This window comes from Schistocerca gregaria, chromosome 7 (assembly GCF_023897955.1).
Source record: "Schistocerca gregaria isolate iqSchGreg1 chromosome 7, iqSchGreg1.2, whole genome shotgun sequence".
Taxonomy (NCBI): domain Eukaryota; kingdom Metazoa; phylum Arthropoda; class Insecta; order Orthoptera; family Acrididae; genus Schistocerca; species Schistocerca gregaria.
In genome coordinates, this window is record NC_064926.1 from 140,796,129 (window position 1) to 140,818,041 (window position 21,913).

The 21,913-nt window shown below is 39.4% G+C and overlaps 1 protein-coding gene across 1 annotated transcript in view; it reads right to left on the minus strand.

Moving 5' to 3' along the window:
* Positions 1-2,998: 2,998 nt before the first annotated feature.
* The window catches only part of LOC126282190 (exosome complex component RRP46), a 35,730-nt gene continuing 16,815 nt past the window's right edge, over positions 2,999-21,913 (minus strand). Inside the window, exons 3-5 of the mRNA XM_049981719.1 lie at positions 20,235-20,356; positions 3,385-3,525; positions 2,999-3,271 (exon numbers count right to left, since the gene is read on the minus strand). Coding sequence (XP_049837676.1) covers positions 3,086-3,271; positions 3,385-3,525; positions 20,235-20,356 — 449 coding nt within the window. The 3' untranslated portion in view covers positions 2,999-3,085. The remainder of the gene's footprint in view (positions 3,272-3,384; positions 3,526-20,234; positions 20,357-21,913) is intronic.

Genomic DNA, 21,913 nt, shown 5'->3' on the forward strand with positions numbered 1-21,913 from the left:
ATTATTATGGGTGGAGGTTACACTTAACAACAGAGCTAGGTTAATAATTGGCTCTTTTACCGACCTCCCGACTCAGCAGTATTAGTGGCAGAACAACTGAGAGAAAATCTGGAATACATTTCACATAAATTTTCTCAGCACGTTATAGTCTTAGGTGGAGATTTCAATTTACCAGATATAGACTGGGACACTCAGATGTTTAGGACGGGTGGTAGGGACAGAGCACCGAGTGATATTATACTGAGCGCACTATCCGAAAATTACCTCGAGCAATTAAACAGAGAACCGACTCGTGGAGATAACATCTTGGACCTACTGATAACAAACAGACCCGAACTTTTCGACTATGCAAGTGCAGAACAGGGAATCAGTGATCATAAGGCCCTTGCAGCATCCCTGAATATGGAAGTTAATAGGAATATAAAAAAAGGGAAGGAGGTTTATCTGTTTAGCAAGAGTAATAGAAGGCAGACTTCAGACTACCTAACAGGTCAAAATGAAAATTTCTGTTCCGACACTGACAATATTGACTGTTTATGGAAAAAGTTCAAGACAATCATAAAATGTGTTTTAGACAAGTATGTGCCGTTTAAAACTGTGAGGGACAGGAAAAACTCATCATGGTTCAATAACAAAGTTAGGAAACTACCGCAAAAGCAAAGAGAGCTTTACTGCAAGTTTAAATGCAGCCAAAACCTCTCATACAAACAGAAGCTAAACGATGTCAAAGGTAGCGTAAGGAGGGCTATGCATGAAGCATTCAGTGAATTCGAAAGTAAAATTCTATGTACCGACTTGACAGAAAATCCTAGGAAATTCTGGTCTTACGTTAAATCAGTAAGTGGCTCGAAACAGCATGTCCAGACACTCTGGGATGATGATGGCATTGAAACAGAGGATGACACGCGTAAAGTTGAAATACTAAACACCTTTTTCCAAAGCTGTGTCAAAGAGGAAGACCGCACTGCAGTTCTTTCTCTAAATCCTCGCACAAACAAAAAAATGGCTGACATCGAAATAAGTGTCCAAGGAACAGAAAAGCAACTGGAATCACTCAACAGAGGAAAGTCCACTGGACCTGACAGGATACCAATTCGATTCTACAGAGTACGCGAAAGAACTTGCCGCCTCCCCCCCCCCCCCCCTACCGCCTTCTAACAGCCATGTACTGCAAGTCTCTAGAGGAACAGAAGGTTCCAATGATTGGAAAAGAGCACAGGTAGTCCCAGGCTTCAAGAAGGGTCGTCGAGCAGATGAGCAAAACTATAGACCTATATCTCTGACATTGATCTGCTGTAGAATTTTAGAACATGTTTTTTGCTTGCGTATCATGTCATTTCAGGAAACCCAGAATCTACTCTGTAGGAATCAACATGGATTCCGGAAACAGCAATCGTGTGAGACCCAACTCGCTTTATTTGTTCATGAGACCCAGAAAATATTAGATACAGGCTCCCAGGTAGATGCCATTTTCCTTGGCTTCCGGAAGGCATTCGATGCAGTTCCACACTGTCACCTGATAAACAAAGTAAGAGCCTATGGAATATCAGACCACCAGTGTGGCTGGATTCAAGAGTTTTTAGCAAACAGAACAGAGCATGTTGTTCTCAATGGAGAGACGTCTACAGACATTAAAGTAAGCTCTGGTGTGCCACAGAGGAGTGTTATGAGACCACTGCTTTTCACAATATATATAAATGACCTAGCAGATAGTGTCGGAAGTTCCATGCGGCTTTTCGTGGATGATGCTGTAGTATACAGAGAAGTTGCAGCATTAGAAAACTGCAGCGAAATGTAGGAAGATTGCAGCGTATAGGCACTTGGTGCAGGGAGTGGCAACTGACCCTTAACATAGACAAATGTAATGTATTGCGAATACATAGAAAGAAGGATCCTTTATTGTATGATTATATGATAGCGGAACAAACAATGGTAGCAGTTACCTCTGTAAAATATCTGGGAGTATGCGAGCGGAATGATTTGAAGCGGAATGATCATGTAAAATTAATTGTAGGTAAGGCGGGTACCAGGTTGAGGTTCATTGGGAGAGTCCTTAGAAAATGTAGTCCACCAACAAAGGAGGTGGCTTACAAAACACTCGTTCGACCTACACTTGAGTATTGCTCATCAGCGTGGGATGCATACCAGGTCGGGTTGACGGAGGAGATAGAGAAGATCCAAACAAGAGTGGCACGTTTCATTACAGGGTTATTTGGTAAGTGTTTAGCAAACTCAAGTGGCAGACTCTGGAAGAGAGGCGCTCTGCATCGCAGTGTAGCTAGCTGTCCAGGTTTTGAGAGAGTACGTTTCTGGATGAGGTATCGAATATATTGCTTCCCCCTACTTATACCTCCCAAGGAGATCACGAATGTAAAATTAGAGAGATTTGAGCGTGCACAGAGGCTTTCCGGCAGTCGTTCTCCCGCGAACCATACATGAATGGAACATAAAGGGAGGTAGTGACAGTGGCACGTAAAGTGCCCTCCGGCACACACCGTTGAGTGGCTTGCGGAGTATAAATGTAGATGTAGATGTAGATGTGGACTGTCAGAACTGCCTACCTGGTGCCTTTACCTTTCCTAAAGCCAAACGAATCGCCCTCTAACACATCCTCAATTTTCTTTTCCATTCTTCTACATATTATTCTTGTCGTCAACTTCAATGCATGGACTGTTAAGCTGATTGTGTGATAATTCTTGCGCTTGCCAGCTCTTCCAATCTTTGTAATTGAGTGGTTGAAGTTTTTCCAAAATTCAGGTGGTATATCGCCAGACTGATACTCCTACACAACAACGTGAATGGTCTTTTTGTTACCACTTCCCCCAATGATTTTAGAACTTCTGGTGGAATGTTATCTTTCCCTTCTGCCTTATTTGACTTTAAGTCTTCAAAAGCTTTTTAAAATTCTGATTCTAATACTGGATCCCCTATTTCTTCTACATCTACACTACAATATGAAAAAAGAAAGAATGAAAAAAAAATCAGGAAAATGTACAGGTTTTGCTAGTTCATATTGTAGTTTTCATTCAAATTAAGTAAAATATTTACATGACAATTCATTGATACTAAATGCAATCTCATTAATTTAGCAAATCATACTAGTATATTTCTTCACAATTTCACGGTAGAGTTTAAATAACACATCACTTGCATGACGGCATCTGAGAAGGCATTCTTGAAATTGCAGCTGACTGAAATGTCCTTCTGTGTGAGAAGCAACAACAGATTTCTTCTGACTCTCAAACACGAATGTTAACGATGCTTTACTGTCCTGAAATGCAAAAGACAATGTTGCTTACAATCGTAAAAATTAGAACACTGTATTGACAATAATAATAATAATAATTATAATAAAATAATAATAATAATAATAATAATACAAACCTTTGATTGTAAATCTGATGGATCTAATATTATCTCATCTCTTTTATCTATCATACAGTTCACTGCTGCTACTAAAAATCTCATTGCAATTCCACTGTTCATAAGAGCCAGACATGAAGCATTTATGGAACATGCAAGAAACTGAAAAATAATATGTTCTTAAAATTCCATCAAGCATATACATGAGTTAAAAATGTTAGTTTCAAAAGTAAACTGCAACATAACATTACCAGAAATCACAAAATTAACCCTGTTAGCTACAATTTCTGAATAATAATGTGAAAGTAATAAGTCCTTACTGGCAATGTAAGAAGGTAATATTGGTTAGCTAAATCATAACACAACATGGTGCATCATTTCATATAAGCCCACCTCTATAATTGAGCAGTCAGTATAAATGACTGTTGTGCAGAGAACGTAGGATCTAGTTTGTCAAACATCTTCATCCACTTCTACATCTACACTCTGAAAACTAATGTGAAGTGGATGCCATATGGCATGACCCTTTATGCCAGTAATTAGGGTTTTTCCCCATTCCATTCATGTATGGAGAGTGGAGACAACGATTGCTTAAACACGTGTGTGTGTGTGTGTGTGTGTGTGTGTGTGTGTGTGTGTGTGTGTGTGTGTGTGTGTGTGTGTGTGTGTGTAATTAAAAAAATCAATACTATCTTTGCAATCCCTACAGGAGCAATATGTATGGGGTTGTAGGTTGTTCCTAGAATCGTCACTTTAAGAAGTTGGGTCTTGAAACTTTCTAAGTAGGTTTTCATAGAATAGCCTGCATTTATCTTCAAGTGTCTGCCAGTTCACTTTCTTCAGTGTTCTACCATGGGTCAAACAAACCTGTGGCCATTCATGCTGCCTCTCTCTGCGTACATTCAATATCCTCTGATAGTCCTATTTGCTAACGGTCCCACACCCCTGAGCAATATTTTGGGATTGGTCACACAAGTGGTTTGTATGCAGTCTCCTATGCAGATTCACAGCATTTCTTCACTATTCTATCAACAAAATACAATCTGCCATCTGCTTTACCTAAGGCAGAGCCTACATGATTGTTTCATTTCATAAACCTACAAATTGTTACACCCAGGTATTTGCATGTGTTGGAGGATTCCAACTGAGACTGACGGATACTGTGATCTTAGTATACTACATTTCTTTAAGTCCATACTTATAAATTTCTGAACATTTAAAGCAACTCTGAAAGCTTATGGAGATCTAACTAAATATTTGTGCAGCTTTTTCTCATACGGTACTTCATTGCAGATAACTGGTCTTTTTCTACATTCCTGAACGTTTAAAGCAACTTGCGCCAGTCTCTGCACCACTTTGAAAGCTTACGGAGATCTGACTAAATATCTGCACAGCTTTTTCTCAGACAGTATTTCATTACAGATAACTGCATCACAGGTGAAAGTCTGACGTTGTTATTAATATTACCCATAAGGTTATTAATATACATCATGAAGAGAAAGGTTCCTAACACACATCTCTTCGGCACACCTGAAGTCACTTCTACATCAATTGAAGATTCTCCAGCCAAGATAACTTGCTTTGTTCTTCCTGTCAAAAGATCCTCAACTCAGTCACAAATGTTTGCTTAATATCCCGTGCAGTTGTACTTTTGATAATAAGTGTAGACGTGGTAATGAGTCAAATGATTTTTGAAACTGATAGGTACTGCATCTACCTGACTGTCTCGATAAATGGCTTTCAGTATATTATGTGACAAAAATAACAAATTTCACATGACTGATGTTTTCAGAATCTATGATGGCTGCCATAGAGGACATTATTCAGTTCGACATGCTTTGTTACATGTGCACTTAGAACATGTTCTGAAACTACAACAAATGGATACTGGGCAGTTATTTTGTGGCTACTTCTGCTATACTTCTTGCTGGCAGCTGTGATCTATGCTTTTTAGTAACTACTGGGCAAGGGTTTTTGTTTGACGGATCTTTAGTAGATTAAAGTTAAAAAAGGGGGCTAACTCAGTGGCAAATTCGGTATAAAATCAGACAGGGATTCCATCAGACCCTGGAGTTTCATTTAGTTTTAACAGTTTCAGCTGTTTCTCAACACCACTGAAGCGAACACTTAATTTCATTCATCTTTTCAGTGGTACAAGCATTAAATTAGGGCAATACTCCCAGATTTACCTCTGAAAGAAACATTTGAAAATGGAGTTAAGAATTTCTACTATTGCTTTGCTGCCCTCAGTTTCAGTTCCTGTCTAATTCACTAGTCACTAGAGACCAACACCGGTGCCACTAACGGCCTTTACACATTACAATAATTTATTTAGTTTTTGTGAGAGTTATTCTGCTCCAGTAGTTATTGAAGATCACACACATTGCCCTCTTGACAATCAAACACATTTTGTTCAGCATTTCTTGATCTATAGCTGTATGCTTTGTTTTACACCTACTACGCAGTAATCTGTTTCTTTACAAGTTTCTTTAAAGTGATGTATACCAAAGAGGGGTCCCTCCCATTGATTTGATTGTAACAGGAGAGCTAAAACAGCTTAGGTCTAACCTGCCACTGCCCACACCGAAACTAGGTTTATTGTGTGGTATCACTCCCTGTATATCTAGTAAAGCCAACCAGTGCCCTTAAATAGTGCAAGGAGTCCCTCTACCAGTTTTTTTGTTAGGCACAATTTCTTCAGGTCTAGTTGTCCCAAAGATTCTGTATCTTTTACTCTCCAATGCCATGCATTCAAAGATTAGGTGTGATGCAGTTTCTTCACCCTCATCACACATCCTACATTTAGGGTCCTCTTCCATTATACCCATTGTGTGTGTTTTTTGAAGTTCCCATGGCCGGTCATCAGTCCAGTCATGAGTTTGATCTCTTTCCTGTTCAATCCCAGGATTACAGAGCTTCTTTTAAAACATGGCTTGGGCATCATTACCTTACCATGTTTCTGTTTATGGACCTTGGCCCAATATCCTATGTGCTGTTTCCTCAGCCAGTCCCATAGTTCTAATTTGACCATAGCCTTTGTGATTGTCAAGGACAGGTTCTGGTCCAATAAATGGAGTTGTTGCCCCCATCCTAGCCAATCTATCAGCTTGTTCATTGCCACAGATCCCTGAGTAGCCAGGGACCCACACTAGGTACACTCTATTGCTTCCCCCTAGCTCCACCAGAGCCCTGTGGCAATCTGCAACAACCTTAGATCTTTGTTGCAGGAGCTGCCAATGATTTCAGGGCTGCCTGGCTGTCTGCATAGATGTAGATGCTACGATCATTGTAGCACCTACTCATATTCTCCTCCTCACATGCCCTGATTGCAGTAATTTCGGCTTGGAATACTGAGGCCAGTTTCCCTAGAGAGATGCTGCTCTCCAGTCTTGGCTGAACCCTGTACAACCCTGCCCCAACACCTTGATGTGTTTTCGACCCATCAGTGAACCAAACGATGTCCCCCATACGGTGTCAAACTGTTTTCTTCCACTGCTCCTTACTTACAATTATTATGTTGTAAGGCTGTCCCTCGCATAATAAACTGTTCCACTGGGTACATGTCAATCCAGTGACATGTCAGTTAGTCTTTTTAACTTGAACCATAGTTCCTTAGATAAAAGTGTCAAGTTCCTCACTGAGATGTGACACAGCAGCTTCTTTATCTACTTTGCTGAACATATAAATCTTTCTACATATCATAGTTGCACTTTGTACTCTGGTAATCATTGCTGCTACAACTGCTTGTGATCACTGATACCAGTTTCACTGAGGACATTCTCTAAGTGATCATCATGAGTTGGGTTCTGAACCACTGCTCTAGATAACATTCGAAGAAGGTATTCAGTACTGTTCCACAGGATGTTTTGTCATGCTGTCCACTAACAAAATTGTAATTATCCAAATTAAAGGATCCTCCAATGATTACAGTGAACCGGGGAACTTATGTAAATGAAAACTGAGGTTTTTCTATCAGGTTTTTGGTTACATTAGGAAGTGAGTCTGGTGGTCTATAGAAAGATCCGAACATAAATTTTACGTCAACCTGATATTGAATTGTGCCCAAGCAATCTCACATGATATTTTAATTTCTGTCTCAATGGATATGATTTCTTGTCTATTTTGACAAATACATCCACCTCCATTTCCCATTATCCTATCCTTTCAATATACACTTTTTACCAACTTCAAGCTGTATCCAGTTTTCTGTACTAACTATTAGTAAGCTTCATTGCTTTTTAGGAGCTTTGCAAGCCCTGGCACTTTGTTGTAGATGCTCCGCCAATTCACTACTACGACTGCAATATTGTCACCTGTGGGGAGCACATCTATATATCCTGTACTGCTAATTCTAGGTCTCCTGCAGTTATCGTTTTCTGGACTGCATAGTGTGTCGCCTAATCTAAAAAAAAAAAACACTTGCGTGCATCCCACAGTCAGTACCTCAGTAGCAGCCCCCAATGTGTAGTGCGCATCTGACTCTTTTAGGGGTACCTCATAATTCTCAACTCTATGCCACATGATACAAAGTCACAGTCCACCATGTTACGGAACCTTCCTAGTTTCTGGTTCAAGCCTTCCACTCGATTCAGAACCAGCAGGCCACAATCTATAGAGTGTGAGCTTCATTGAAACTCCATGAACAAGGCTGATATTCTCAACTGTACATACCAGCTGCTCGAATGATCCAAGTATACCTTGGAGCCCAAATGAGAGGCACCGTCTGCCCAAAGTGCACCACAATCTGCAACTATTTACACTCTGCTTCCTTAACGGGTGCTGGAATGGCCAACATGATGAATGAGTCCCCAAGACATACACACTGAGTGCACCTGTTGTTCCTTCCTGTCCCTTGCCACTATTTCCCTACAGGATACCATTATTTGCCTTACATTTTCAATGCTGACGATTAACATACCCCTATCCATTTCTGTCCGTATGCCCTTGACACGACATTTTTCAGTGGAAAACAGGATCTTGAACTTGTTGGTTAGGAGGATGGGTGTACACATTAAGATCTATCTAGTCGCTATCGCTTCTGTGTAGGACACCTTGACCCACTATTCACATGCCACTCAAACCCAAGCGGACAAGTAAAGACAGATCCTGTTGCATGTCCTGCAAAAGAGTGTATCCACAGGAGAGGATAGTGCTTGAGGTACCTTTGTTGCCTCTGGTACATGATTTGGTAGCCTTCCTAACACACCTATTCACATCAGCTTCCTATCACTCTTCAATAGTCTGGGTGATTTCAGATGTTTACAAACAGCCCCTAACTCACTCAGTGGCTGAGAACAGCGTACACGATGGGGCTGCATTGTGCCTGGTGTAATATTTTACAGAACAGTGATCCTCTTCTCATTTATAGCTCTGATATGCTACTAATATTACCAACAGCCTTTCAGAAGTGTAGTGAATAACAATCAAAACAAGAAATCTATTACAGTAACAGGAAAAGCTGGTACAAAATTTACGGTTTAGAAGAAATGTTTTTAAGGTTACAGTCACTAATAAATTCAACAACAGTGTTAATTTGTGGTAATGTAGACAATTTACCCTCCTTATAAAGGAGAAAACTAATATGTCACTAATCTGACATGTCAGTTACTTACACTAACTGTAAATCACAGATGTTGATACTATGAGGTAGGTTATGCAGAATAACAAACCTTACAACAGTGACCCCAAGGGTAGCATTATAACTTCACAATCCTTCACACTGACATAAAAAGATGCCTTAGGCAGCGGATGACAACAAATGGTTGACAATGGGTGGCTGCTATCATGTTCCAAACATTCCCTCATCTTTTACTAGTATCACATCACTACAACATGTCAAGTTTCATATTATAAATAAATACACATGCAATTTTCCTTTGAGGAAGGATATTTAAAATAAGAATTCAGTACTCTGACATTTTTTTCGGCTGTCTATTCAAGTGCCCATGTCATCAGAAAGTCTCTGGGCACAAATTTTTTGTATCACTTAAAAATACCTGTGATAATCTTAATGTCAACTTTTTATTTTACTGAAGCTATTCAGTTATTTTGATACTGGCAGAGTTTGCATAAATATAGATATCATAAATAAAGATTGACTCAGTAACAATTATGATGAATGTCATGCACACAGAAAAATTAATTTTAGTAGAGAATATATGGAAATAAAACTATTAGTAATATGGTCTATTACATGAACAGATGACATACAAATGCAATCTTCCAAAACTATATATAGTTAGACAAGAAGCGAGAGCTGTGCCCTTCAGGTGCAGTTAGAAAATGCAAGTGAGGAACTTAATAGGCTGAAGAGGGGGAAGGAGGCTGAGGAATGTTAACTGGCAGTTGGTAATAAGGTTGCTAGGAGATTTGACCAACTGTCAGAGTGTAGTGAAAGGAGTTTGTTGTTGCTCTAGATGCAGGAACATGCAACACACTTCAACAATTAATAAGCCAAAGACAATTGTCAATTACAATAAAAAAAGAAGGTTCTGCTGTTAGGTACTTCTCATGGCAGAGGTGCAGGTCAACAGTTGCAGGAAATACTAGGGAGTGAGTACCAGGTCACTGGCACGGTGAAACCTAGTGGAGGGTTGGCTTAGTCGACAGGTAACACAGAGGAGTTACGTGGGAGTTTAAAAACAGAGTATCAGATCAGGCAGTGACTGTGGGTGAAGCTGGGAATGGTCTTGATAGGAACAAGGATCGTGACAGCCTGGAAAATATAGCTACACAAACCGATGGCACAAATGTGCACCTCACAAAGCCGTTTCAGCATCATGATCAGCCTTATCTTTATATAGCTGTTAGGTATATTAACATAGGGGTTGAGAGGGTACTGATGGCAAGGGGTACAGTTCAAATCGCAGACGTGCCAGTTGAGACTGTCGATAGATTGAGTTTCAGAAGGCATGGCCTGCATGTGAATAAGTATAGGATGAAGAGGTTGACAAAACTTATAATGATAATGTATTGATGGATTGATAGTATCACTCATGAGAAAATGCCAGTACTAACTGGTAACACAACTGATATGTATCCCATTTAAGTGAAGTCTCTCAACAAAGAAACCACCTTCAAAAATGGTAAGGTATCTAAGTAGTGAAGCAAATAGCATATTTCACCAAAACATAGAAGTATTAGAGACAAAGTTGGTGAACTGCTTATAGATGTTATCTCTGATCATATTGGCTCATTAGAGTACCCCACTTAAACCATGTAACAATGGAGAGGCTTCCTACATGAGAATTGAGATTAGCTGGCTATTTTTCAAGAAGTTCTTTGTGGATTGGTGAGAGGCCATGTACGCGAAAAATGGTATTTCATTTACATTTATCGTTGTATCAAAGCACTGCACTGAACTTGTCATTGTTGTACAGGAGCAGTTCAATTTAGTGAAACACTACTTGTGATTACAGGTATCCATAGGTCAGCCTCCCCTGTTTTCACGACTTTCTGTCCAATTTAGGGAGGGTTCTTTGTTTACTTAATAGAAAGTAACAAAAATCAGTAGTATTTGGTGACCTTAGTATCAATTTTATATGTTCATTCTTCATTACTAGAGGGCCATTCTGTTAGTAAAAGGCATTTCAGACCATGATGCACAAATTTTACCACTAGAAGAAATTTGTGCACATTGACAGGTTAAATATAATTACAAACTACTTACAAACGCTAATCCAGTGGGAACAGACATGTTTCATAAACCTCATTAGAGAAGAAAAAAAGGCAGCATGTTTATAGTGCTGATAACAGAGAATAAATATAATGCTTTCCTCAACACATTTATCATGCTCTCTAAAAGTTGCTTCCCATTAGAACTAACATGTAACCTAGGTGTCTGACTGATGGGGGTATCATGTTATATCAGAACACTACAAATAGACACAATCGAGCTACAGAAACCCATTTCAAACAGTACCATAAGCTGCTTAAAATGTCATAAACAATATTAAGAAAGGCTACATGGCTACTCACATGTGTTGCAGACAGGCATGATGAAAAGACTGTCACAAATAAGCCTTCACCAAAGCCTTCTTCAGACAAGAGAAGCATGTGCATATTCAAACAAGCAAGTTCACCACACACACACATGACCACTGCGTCCAGCCACTCCAGACTGGCCAGATGTACCAATCATTTGCATGAATGTGCATGTGTTTCTCTTTTCTGAAGAGGGCTTCAGCTAAAAGCTTACATGTAAGAGTCTTTTCATGGTATCTGTCTACAACTCAATGTGTCATCTTTACAGTGAGTAGAAATCTATCGGTGAGTAGAAATCTATCATTCTGTAATATTGTTGATATTTCAACCTGGACCTTTCACTGTTTTAAAAATGATATTAGGAAGGCAAATCACATGTGATCCACAAATTCCAGGGATAAAATTAAAACAAGGTCATCAGTCACAAAGGAAGTGTCTGGCCAACAGCACAAGACCAAGAATAGAGTGTCAATCTGTAGTAAATATGTTTTTAGTTACTGATAAGACAAATACATATGCATTGTTTAAGAATCAGTTTTTGAATATTATCAGGTTTATTAAATAACAACTTATTTTCTGCAGGAATAATACTCTATGAAGGAAAGCTGCCACTCACCACACAGCGGAGATGCCAAGTCGCTGTGTGGTGAGTGGCAGCTTTCCTTCTCGGAGTATTGTTGCATTCCATCCCGGATTTTCCATTGTTTGATATTTTCTGCACGGTATTATATAACTCTGTTAGAAAATGGCTCCCAAGACTCCTATCTCAAATACACCTCCATGATACTGACTAGGCGGAGACTGACTGAATAATTAAATCATTGAAGACTAACAATTTCATTAATGTGATGGGATACTTTTGCAGGATACTAAAGCACTATGTTGCATGTGTTAGCCCTGTACTTAGGGACATTTGTAATTTTTCCTCTAGGTGGGTCAGTTTCCTCAACAGTTAAATTACTCAAAGGAGAAAGGGATAATGTAGAAAATTTTAAACCCAATTCTATGCCATCACTGTTTGCAAAAGTTATTGAACAGGATATATATTAGAGGGTGTTGATCATCTCATTTCACATAATTTTCTGTCAAATGTACAGTATGCCTTTATAAGTGATTTAACAAATGAAAATGCTGTATTCTGCCTCTTTAAGTGACTGGAAAGATGGAACAGAAAGTTGCGAACATTAGGTGTCCTCCCTGATTCAACTACGGTGTTTGTGTTGATCATAAAATATTACTTCAGGAGTTGGACCATTATGGGGTAAGAATAAGTACTTCACAACTGGTTCCTCTTATATTTTAAGAACAGGCAGCAAAAATCATTCTCTACAGTAATGAGGATGGCTATCAAATGGCATCTGTAGTTAAGCAGTGTGAGCAAATAGCTGAATCTGACAGAGCTGTAAAGACTCTTGCTGCTGGCACTTGGAAAACTGGAAAATGATTGCAATTGCTGTTTTCAAAGTATGAGCAAAATTTGTTGCACTTCTGCTGCAGCATTGTCAAAGGACATAGTGCAAGTGGAAACTGAAACTTGTCACCAAAGCACAGAAAATGACAGCCAAATACACTTTTATTGGAGGAAATATGCACTACAAAAAAAGAAACTTAAAAATAGGAAATCACCACAGCCAGATGGCATATCTACATCCTCATGACTACTCTGCAATTCACATTTAAGTGCTTGGCAGAGGGTTCATCGAACCACAATCATACTATCTCTCTACCATTCCACTCCCGAACAGCACGCGGGAAAAACGAACTCCTAAACCTTTCTGTTCGAGCTCTGATTTCTCTTATTTTATTTTGATGATCATTCCTACCTATGTAGGTTGGGCTCAACAAAATATTTTCACATTCGGAAGAGAAAGTTGGTGACTGAAATTTCGTAAAAAGATCTCGCCATGACGAAAAACGTCTTTGCTGTAATGACTTCCATCCCAATTCGCGTATCATATCTGCCACACCCTCTCCCCTATTACGTGATAAAACAAAATGAGCTACCATTTTTTTGCACCCTTTCGATGTCCTCCGTCAATCCCATATACAATAAATAAATAAAATAATATGTGGAACAGACATTATGTCAACGACTTGTTACATTAATAGCAACATGACAAGTACCGGGGAATTACCCTGGTTGATACCACCTTAAAATAGTAAACATCAGTAATTAAACTATGGAAAATCCACACTGTGGTTTCAGCTCTCTGTGACTACAGACGTGTGTCCAAGTTGCGTTTGAGAGAGAGAGAGAGAGAGAGAGAGAGAGAGAGAGAGAGAGAGAGAGCTGCTGACAAAGGCCTTAATAGCTGAAAGCTGTAATTGTGTGAATCCTTTTGTTATGCCTATTGTGACTCAGCATCTCTGTTATATGAAGATTAACAACATTCCTTCTCTGGTATTGTTAACATCAGTAATTAGAGACAGAATGCAAAATTATATGGAAATAGAAGAACAGCAAGGATTCAGGGAAAGCAGGAACACAACAGATAGTATTTTCACTTTAAAACAGAGTTTAGAGAAATCCGTAGAGTATAATAACCCAGCCTACCTGTGTTTCATTGACTTGTCAAAAGCCTTTGATAGAATTAGAAAAACATGAAGGATTCACAGATGAAATTATGCTAGATACAGGAATTAGACAAGGAGAGGAGGAGGAGGAGGAGGAGGAGGAGGAGGAGGAGGAGGAGGAGGAGATCAGTGTTTAACATCCCGTCGACAACGAGGTCATTAGAGACAGAGCACAAACTTGGGTTAGGGAAGGATGAGGAAGGAAAGCAGTCATGCCCTTTTGAAGGAACCATTACGGCATTTGCCTTAAGTCCACTCCTATTCAGTTTAATAACATACCACATCACTGATGATATAAGAAATAAACTGGACTATAAAATGGGAAATAAAGTGGTAAATATTATATGTTATGCTGCTTATGGTGTACTGATCGCAAATAAAGATGATAATTTACAATGGTTATTTCACCAATTTAATACAACAGCTAAGCAATATAACATTGAAATCTCATCTAAAAACCTAAGTGTATGGCAAAGCAATTGTACAATGTAAATTAGTAGCAAGCAGTGTGTCGTCTGAACAAGCGATGAAATTTATTATCTAGGGATTACCAGCAATAAAGTGGCAAATCAAGTGGCAAAGGCAATAAGGGTAACTGAATGCCTGCAAAATACTGTAAGCAGAAACAAATTTATGGCAACTGAGGGTAAAATAAAAATGTGTAAAACAATGGTGTGTCCTGTTTTGACAAATGCAGCTCCCAAAACTAGAGCAAAAATGAAAAAGATAAACAAAAAGTTAATGGCAGTGGAAATGAAGGAACTAAGACAGATCCAAGGAGTAACCGTGTGGGACAAAAGAACCAATGTGTCAATAAGGGAACAGTGTGGAACACAAAATATAAATAAATGGATGAAGGCATAAAAAAAAAATTAAAAATTGGAAGGATCATATGAAAGGATGGACCTTCCCACACTACCTAAAATTTGTAAACATGGATGACTGAAAGGGAAATAACTACCTGGACGACCACCCAAGAGAAGGGACAGCAGTTGGTCCGTACATTCACAGAATGAGGCAGACAAACAGGGGCAACTCTTAGTCACCAGAAGAAGAAACAGCGAGCAGGACAGGCGAATGCTGCTACAGCAAAGGGTCCACTGGTGGTACAGCTCACTAAAGTCACCGATCGACCACAGAAGCAGCAAGATGACAATTGTATGCCTGCCATATGTTTGTACATCAAGTGCAAAGGAAAAAGCATAGCATGGACAGAGCTGTACAACTTAGATTTTGTACTACTGCAAGCTTGAATTCAGCACCCTGTATGATGACTCAGATGCCTTGATTAAGCTGCAGGCAGTGAACGTAGCTGGCAACAGTGCACTCATGAGTGCTGTAGTCACCCACATAGTGGAACAACCAGCAAAGAAGAAGACGCTGCTGAAACAGTGCAAGAAAATGATCAAAGCACTTCTTTGTGGGTTGCTTTGGGTCTGTGACGAGACAGCAGTCCGAGAAGGGTTGCTATGCGCAGGTTTCGGTGAAGCGGCAGTCAAGCTACGTAACTGAATGAGGCAACCACTTATCATTGTCGTGCAAGTGGCAATGAACACCAGCAACATCTTCGATCTGCAGAAGCTCCTGGCTTTGCTGTGGATGTGGAAGCTACCCCACCTGGCCTGGACTCTAAGCCTGTCTTGAAGAAGAGCTCACGGCTCTTAAGGTATGCATTTTTGATCCCATGTTTACAAGACTTTTTTGCTTCAAATAATCTTTCCTGTCATAGCCCTGAATGCTGAACGAAAAGGTCCTTCTTTGTGATGTGTTCAACTCCTGTGTCACAAATGCTTGAACATTTTTCATGTTGTCAAAGCATTGTCTTTCATGTGACTTTCTGTGCTTTTTTGTTTTGTGGTAGATTTGTATTGATAACACCAAGTCTCGTCGCCAATGATAAGTTTTTCCAGAAAAGACTTGTCTGTGTTTTGCATTTCAGTCAAGTTGCAGTGTTATTATATATGTGCATGAGCAGAAGAAAGATATTCTAGTGGCATAATTGGTAGCTACATGCACAAAATACTCAAATTCAATATACTGACGACCCATTTGATATGTGATGTATGCTTACACTGAACAAATAGAAAGGAGGTTTGTTATTATTTTATCATTGTTTTACATTCTGAATTTATAGTTTTGCAACATCCTACATGATAATGCTACACACCCTGTGGTGGCAGGATATCCAGTTAGAAAAGCTCTGGCCTGTGTGTTTAGACAGATGGTAAGCTCTCTTGCAAAACCCATGTTCACATTCTTGTTCAAAAACTGAATGCTACTTTATATATCATTAGTAGGATCAAGTAAGTAAAACGGTGAGGGCTAGTATGAACCCTTGGGTAACAGAAGACATATTGAATTTAATTGATGAAAGGAGAAAATATAACAATGCAGTAAATGAAGCAGGCAAAAAGGAATACAAACGTCTCAAAAATGAGATTGACAGGAAGTGCAAAATGGCTAAGCAGGGATGGCTAGAGGACAAATGTTAGGATGTAGAGGCTTATCTCACTAGGGGTAAGATAGATACTGCCTACAGGAAAATTAAAGAGACCTTTGGAGAGAAGAGAACCACTTGTATGGATATCAAGAGCTCAGAGGGAAACCCAGTTCTATGCATAGAAAGGGAAAGCAGAAAGGTGGAAGGAGTGTATAGAGGGTCTATACAAGGGCGATGTACTTGAGGACAATACTATGGAAATGGAAGAGGATGTTGATGAAGATGAAATGGGAGATATGATACTGCGTGAAGAGTTTGACAGTGCACTGATAGACCTGAGTCGAAACAAGGCCCCGGGAGTAGACGACATTCCATTAGAACTACTGACAGCCTTGGGAGATCCAGTCCTGACAAAACTCTACCATTTGGCAAGAAGAATATAATAATTCCAATCCCAAAGAAAGCAGGTGTTGACGTGAAAATTACCGAACTATCAGTTTAATAAGTCACAGCTGCAAATTACTAATGTGAATTCTTTACAGACAAATAGAAAAACTGATAGAACTTGACTTCGGGGAAGATCAGTTTGGATTACATAAAAATGTTGGAACACGTGAGGCAGTAATGAAACTATGGCTTATCTTAGAAGAAAGATTGAGGAAAGGCAAACCTACGTTTCTAGCATTTGTAGAGAAATCTTTTGACAATGTTGACTGGAATACTCTGTTTCAAATTCTGAAGGTGGCAGGGGTAAATTACAGGGAGCGAAAGGCTATTTACAATTTGTACAGAAACCAGATGGCAGTTGTAAGAGTTGAGGGACATAAAAGGGAGGCAGTGGTTGGGAAGCGAGTGAGACAGGGCTGTAGTCTCTCCCCGATGTTATTCAATTTGTATATTAAGCAAGCAGTGAAGGAAACAAAAGAAAAATTCGGAGTAGGTATTAAAATCCATGGAGAAGAAATAAAAACTTCAAGGTTCGCCGATGACATTATAATTCTGTCAGAGACAGCAAAGGACTTGGAAGATTATTTGAACAGAATGGACAGTGTCTTGAAAGGAGGATATAAGATGAACATCAACAAAAGCGAAACGAGGATAATAGAATGTAGTCGAATTAAGTCGGATGATGCTGAGGGAATTAGATTAGGAAATGAGACACTTATAGTAGTAAAGCAGTTTTGCTATTTGGGGAGCAAAATAACTGATGATGGTCGATGTAGAGAGGATATAAAATGTAGACTGGCAATGGCAAGGAAAGCATTTCTGAAGAAGAAAAATTATTAACATCGAGTATAGATTTAAATGTCAGGAAGTCGTTTCTGAAAGTATTTGTATGGAGTGTAGCCATGTATGGAAGTGAAACATGGACGATAAATAGTTTAGAAAAGAAGAGAATAGAAGCTTTTGAAATGTGATGCTACAGAAGAATGCTGAAGATTATATGGGTATATCACGTAACTAATGAGGAGGTATTGAATAGAATTGGGGAGAAGAGGAGCTTGTGGCACAACTTGACTAAAAGAAGGGATCGGTTGGTAGGACATGTTCTGAGGCATCAAGGGATCACCAGTTTAGTATTGGAGGGCAGCGCGGAGGATAAAAATCGTAGAGGGAGACCAAGAGATGAATACACCAAGCAGATTCAGAAGGATGTAGGCTGTAGTAGGTACGGGGAGATGAAGAAGCTTGCACAGGATAGAGTAGCATGGAGAGCTACATCAAACCAGTCTCAGGATTGAAGACCACAACAACAACAACAGGACAGTACTTGCAGTAAGTGATTGTTCAACATGAAAATTAGTCCTCATTGCTTATTTTCATTCACTTATGACATATAGCATTATGTTCTGGTATAATTCTTTCCATTCACAAAGTGTATTTTTGGTTGAAAAGTGGGCAGTTCAAGCAATATGTGGTGTATGTTCATGACCTCTTGTCAATCCTTGTTCAGCAGTCTGAAAATTCTAAATGGGCCTCCAGTATGTATTTTCTTTCAGGTCATTTGCTGTTAATAATACGAGCTTATACCCAAGAATTAACAGCTTTAACTTACTTAATACTATATAGAAAACCAATTGGCATTTGGCTTTCACCTCCATGACTCTTGTGCAGAAATGTGTACAGTATTCTGATGCATCCATTTTCATTAAGAATTAAAATATCTTAGCAATAGTCTTCACATTATCAAATCCAAATCTGATCAGGCCAAATAAGCAATAAAGAAATTAAATAAGTAAACTGAAAAATTTGCTCATGGGTCCCTCCTCCTTTTTTGTCAGGGAGCCCCTGAAAAAACTTTTAACAGATTTTTGTGTTATAATGTTGATTATGCTAAAATGTATTCAACAGCTTGTTATCTGCACCAGATTCATATTTTTTATTATTATTTATTATTAACATTCCTGATGAACATCCTGTACAGAATTGTTCCATGACCACGGATTCATTTCGGTGCTAAGGAACTAGACAAGTAAATAAAATTGAATAAAAGACAAAAATAATCTGGAATAATTATGTGATGCCAAAGCAGAAATGATTATCTACCCACTGGATTATTGTATCTTTCTATGAATGGAATTTAAGTGGCTGATCGGCCTGATTCATGATACACATTTTACTATAATGGTCACAAGTAAATATAAGAGGGCAGCTTGGTTATCTGCCATTTCTCTACAAATCTTCCTTCTTGTGTGCATTTCCACTGTGATATGAGGTATCTGTCCTTCAAAGAGTTCTACTCTTTCACGAATGGTTTTTCTCCAGATTGTGTAGTCAAAGAGTGCATGTCTCCTACCACCAGCCATCGAGCCATCAGTGTAAAACCACTTCATGGCCTTGGTACATAACAAGAATCGAGAGGAAGTGGCAGAAGAGAGCTGTGCACCTTGTACCTTTCAGGAATTTCTCAACAATGGTCTAGATCACCTTGCTTCCCTGGTGAGTCCAATATCACAACCACAGAACAAACAGCTATTCATACTAGTTTATATATGTTACTAATATTTTTGAAATCGTTTTAAGGACAATCTCCACTCCTCCTCCCAGAACGTGCATCACACAAATCTGATTTACATGGCCCTTCTCTCTTCAATGAGCTACCTTCCTGGATGTTGATCTCCACCTCTCTGGTGCATTCATAAAAACCTGGTGCATTCATAAAAACCTATGTCCAAATAAAACACCTCAAACACCGACAGAAACTTCATTCGCTTAGCTGCCACCCATTCCGTATCAAGCATCCCTCTCCTACGGCCTTGGCGCTAGAATGGGCAACATCTGCTGTGGAAATTTTATAGCTATCAGAACATACTGAAAACCTTGCCAAAACTTCTGGATAGATAGAGAGGGGGGGGGGGGGTGTAACATATGTACAGAGTGAGGGGCAGGAGGAATGGCCGGAGAGAAAGGGGAGGAGCCTATGTACAGAGAGAGGGGCAAGATGAATGGACAAAGAAAGGAAAGAGGAGGTGGAAAGGGAGAGAGGGGAGGAACATATTGACAGAGAGAGGGGCGGGAGGAATGGACAGAGTGCGGGGAGGGGGGGGAGGAGGTGGACTGGGAAGGGGGCGGGGAGAGAAGGAGATGGACAGAGAAGAGTGCAGATGACTCATCATTTTTAAAATTATTTTTCTCTACTGACCACAGTCAGTAATTATGATAAGGAAAGATGTAAAGTATTAGTTTTTTTTACCTGACTGCTAATCATCTGTAATATAAAAAGTTAATTCATCCTGCCAAAAAAAAACACACACACCCAAAGCTTGATTATCATTTTCACTATACATTCTTTTCTCACATCAAATGCATTCAGTTTTAGTGTTCATGTACAAAACAGCCTGACAAAATACAAATTAAAGAAAATTAAACTTACTCCTCCACTATCTTGCATTTCCTGTACTATGACAGATATATTGGTTCTGGGATACTGGGAAGAAATAATTGCTGCTTCACATGTATTCTTAATCAGTGCTTCTCTTGTTCTATCTGCAACAGCTGAAAAAAAAAATCCAGAATATATCAATGTTAAGCAATCATAAATAACTACCTTATTTTTATACAGAATATAACTATCTCTCTGTGTGTGTGTGTGTGTGTGTGTGTGTGTGTGTGTGTGTGTGTGTGTGTGTGAGAGAGAGAGAGAGAGAGAGAGAGAGAGAGAGAGAGAGATCTACAATCTTTCAAATATGTAACCGCCCCTCCCAGAGTTTGATTGCAAATACAGCTAAGTCTTGACACTTAACTTGTGCAATACACTGAGCTGACAAGAGTAATGGGATAGCAATATGCACATATACAGACAGTAGCAATATCGCATACATAAGGTATGAAAGGCAGTGCATTGGCAGAGCTGTCGTCTGCACTCAGGCGATTCATGTGAAAAGGTATCTGATGTGATTATGGCCACATGATGGGAATTAATAGACTCTGAATGCAGAATGGCAGTTGGAGCTACACACAAGGGACATTCAATTCTTGAAATCATTATGCAATTCAATGTTTTGAGATCCACAGTATTTAGAGCATTCTGAGAATATCAAACTTCTGCCATTACCTCTCACCACAGACAATGCACTTAACAACCAAGAACAGAGACATTAGTGTAGAGTTGTCAGCACTAACAGACAAGCAACATTGCACGAAATAAACATAGAAATCAACATGAGACATATGATGAACATATCCATTAGGACAGTATGGTGAAATTTGGCATTAGTACACTATGGCAGGAGATGACTGATGTGGATGCCATTGCTAACAGCACAGCACTGCCTCAAGAGCCTTTTATGAGCTTTTGACTGTATCAGTTGGACCCTGGTGACTGGAAAACTGTGGCTTGGTCAGATGAGTCCCGATTCCTATATGTAAGAGCTGATGGTAGAGTTTGATTGTAGTGTGGATCCTACAAAGCCATGGACCCAAGTTGTCAACAGGCACTATGCACGGTGGTGGTGGTTCCATAATGGTGTGGGCTGTGTTTACGTGGGATGGACTGGATCCTCTGGGCACCAATCATTGACAGGAAATGGTTATGTTTGGCTACTTGGAGACTATTTGCATCCAGTTGTGGACTTCATCTTCCCAAACAGCAATGGAATTTTTATTGCTGATAATGCATCTTGTCACCAAGCCACAATTGTTTGCGAAAAGTGTGAAGAACAGCCTGAACAATTAGAGCAAATGATCTGACTACCCATCAACCATTTCTAGAATAAAATTGAGAGGTCATTTCGTGCACAAAATCCTGCTCCAGCAACACCTCTATAGGCAGGGGGACTTCCAATGTCTTGTCGAGTCCAGTGAAACTGCTGCACTACGGTGGGCAGAAGGAGGTCCAACATGATACTATGAGGTATCTCGTCACTTATTACCTCAGTGCAGTTCAGGAGATATGATGTTATAAATAATGAGCTGCTTGAAAATGAATTTCACTAGACATATGCATGAAATGCGTGTATAAAGACACATGAAATATGTGAAATACATATACAATATACACTCCTGGAAATTGAAATAAGAACACCGTGAATTCATTGTCCCAGGAAGGGGAAA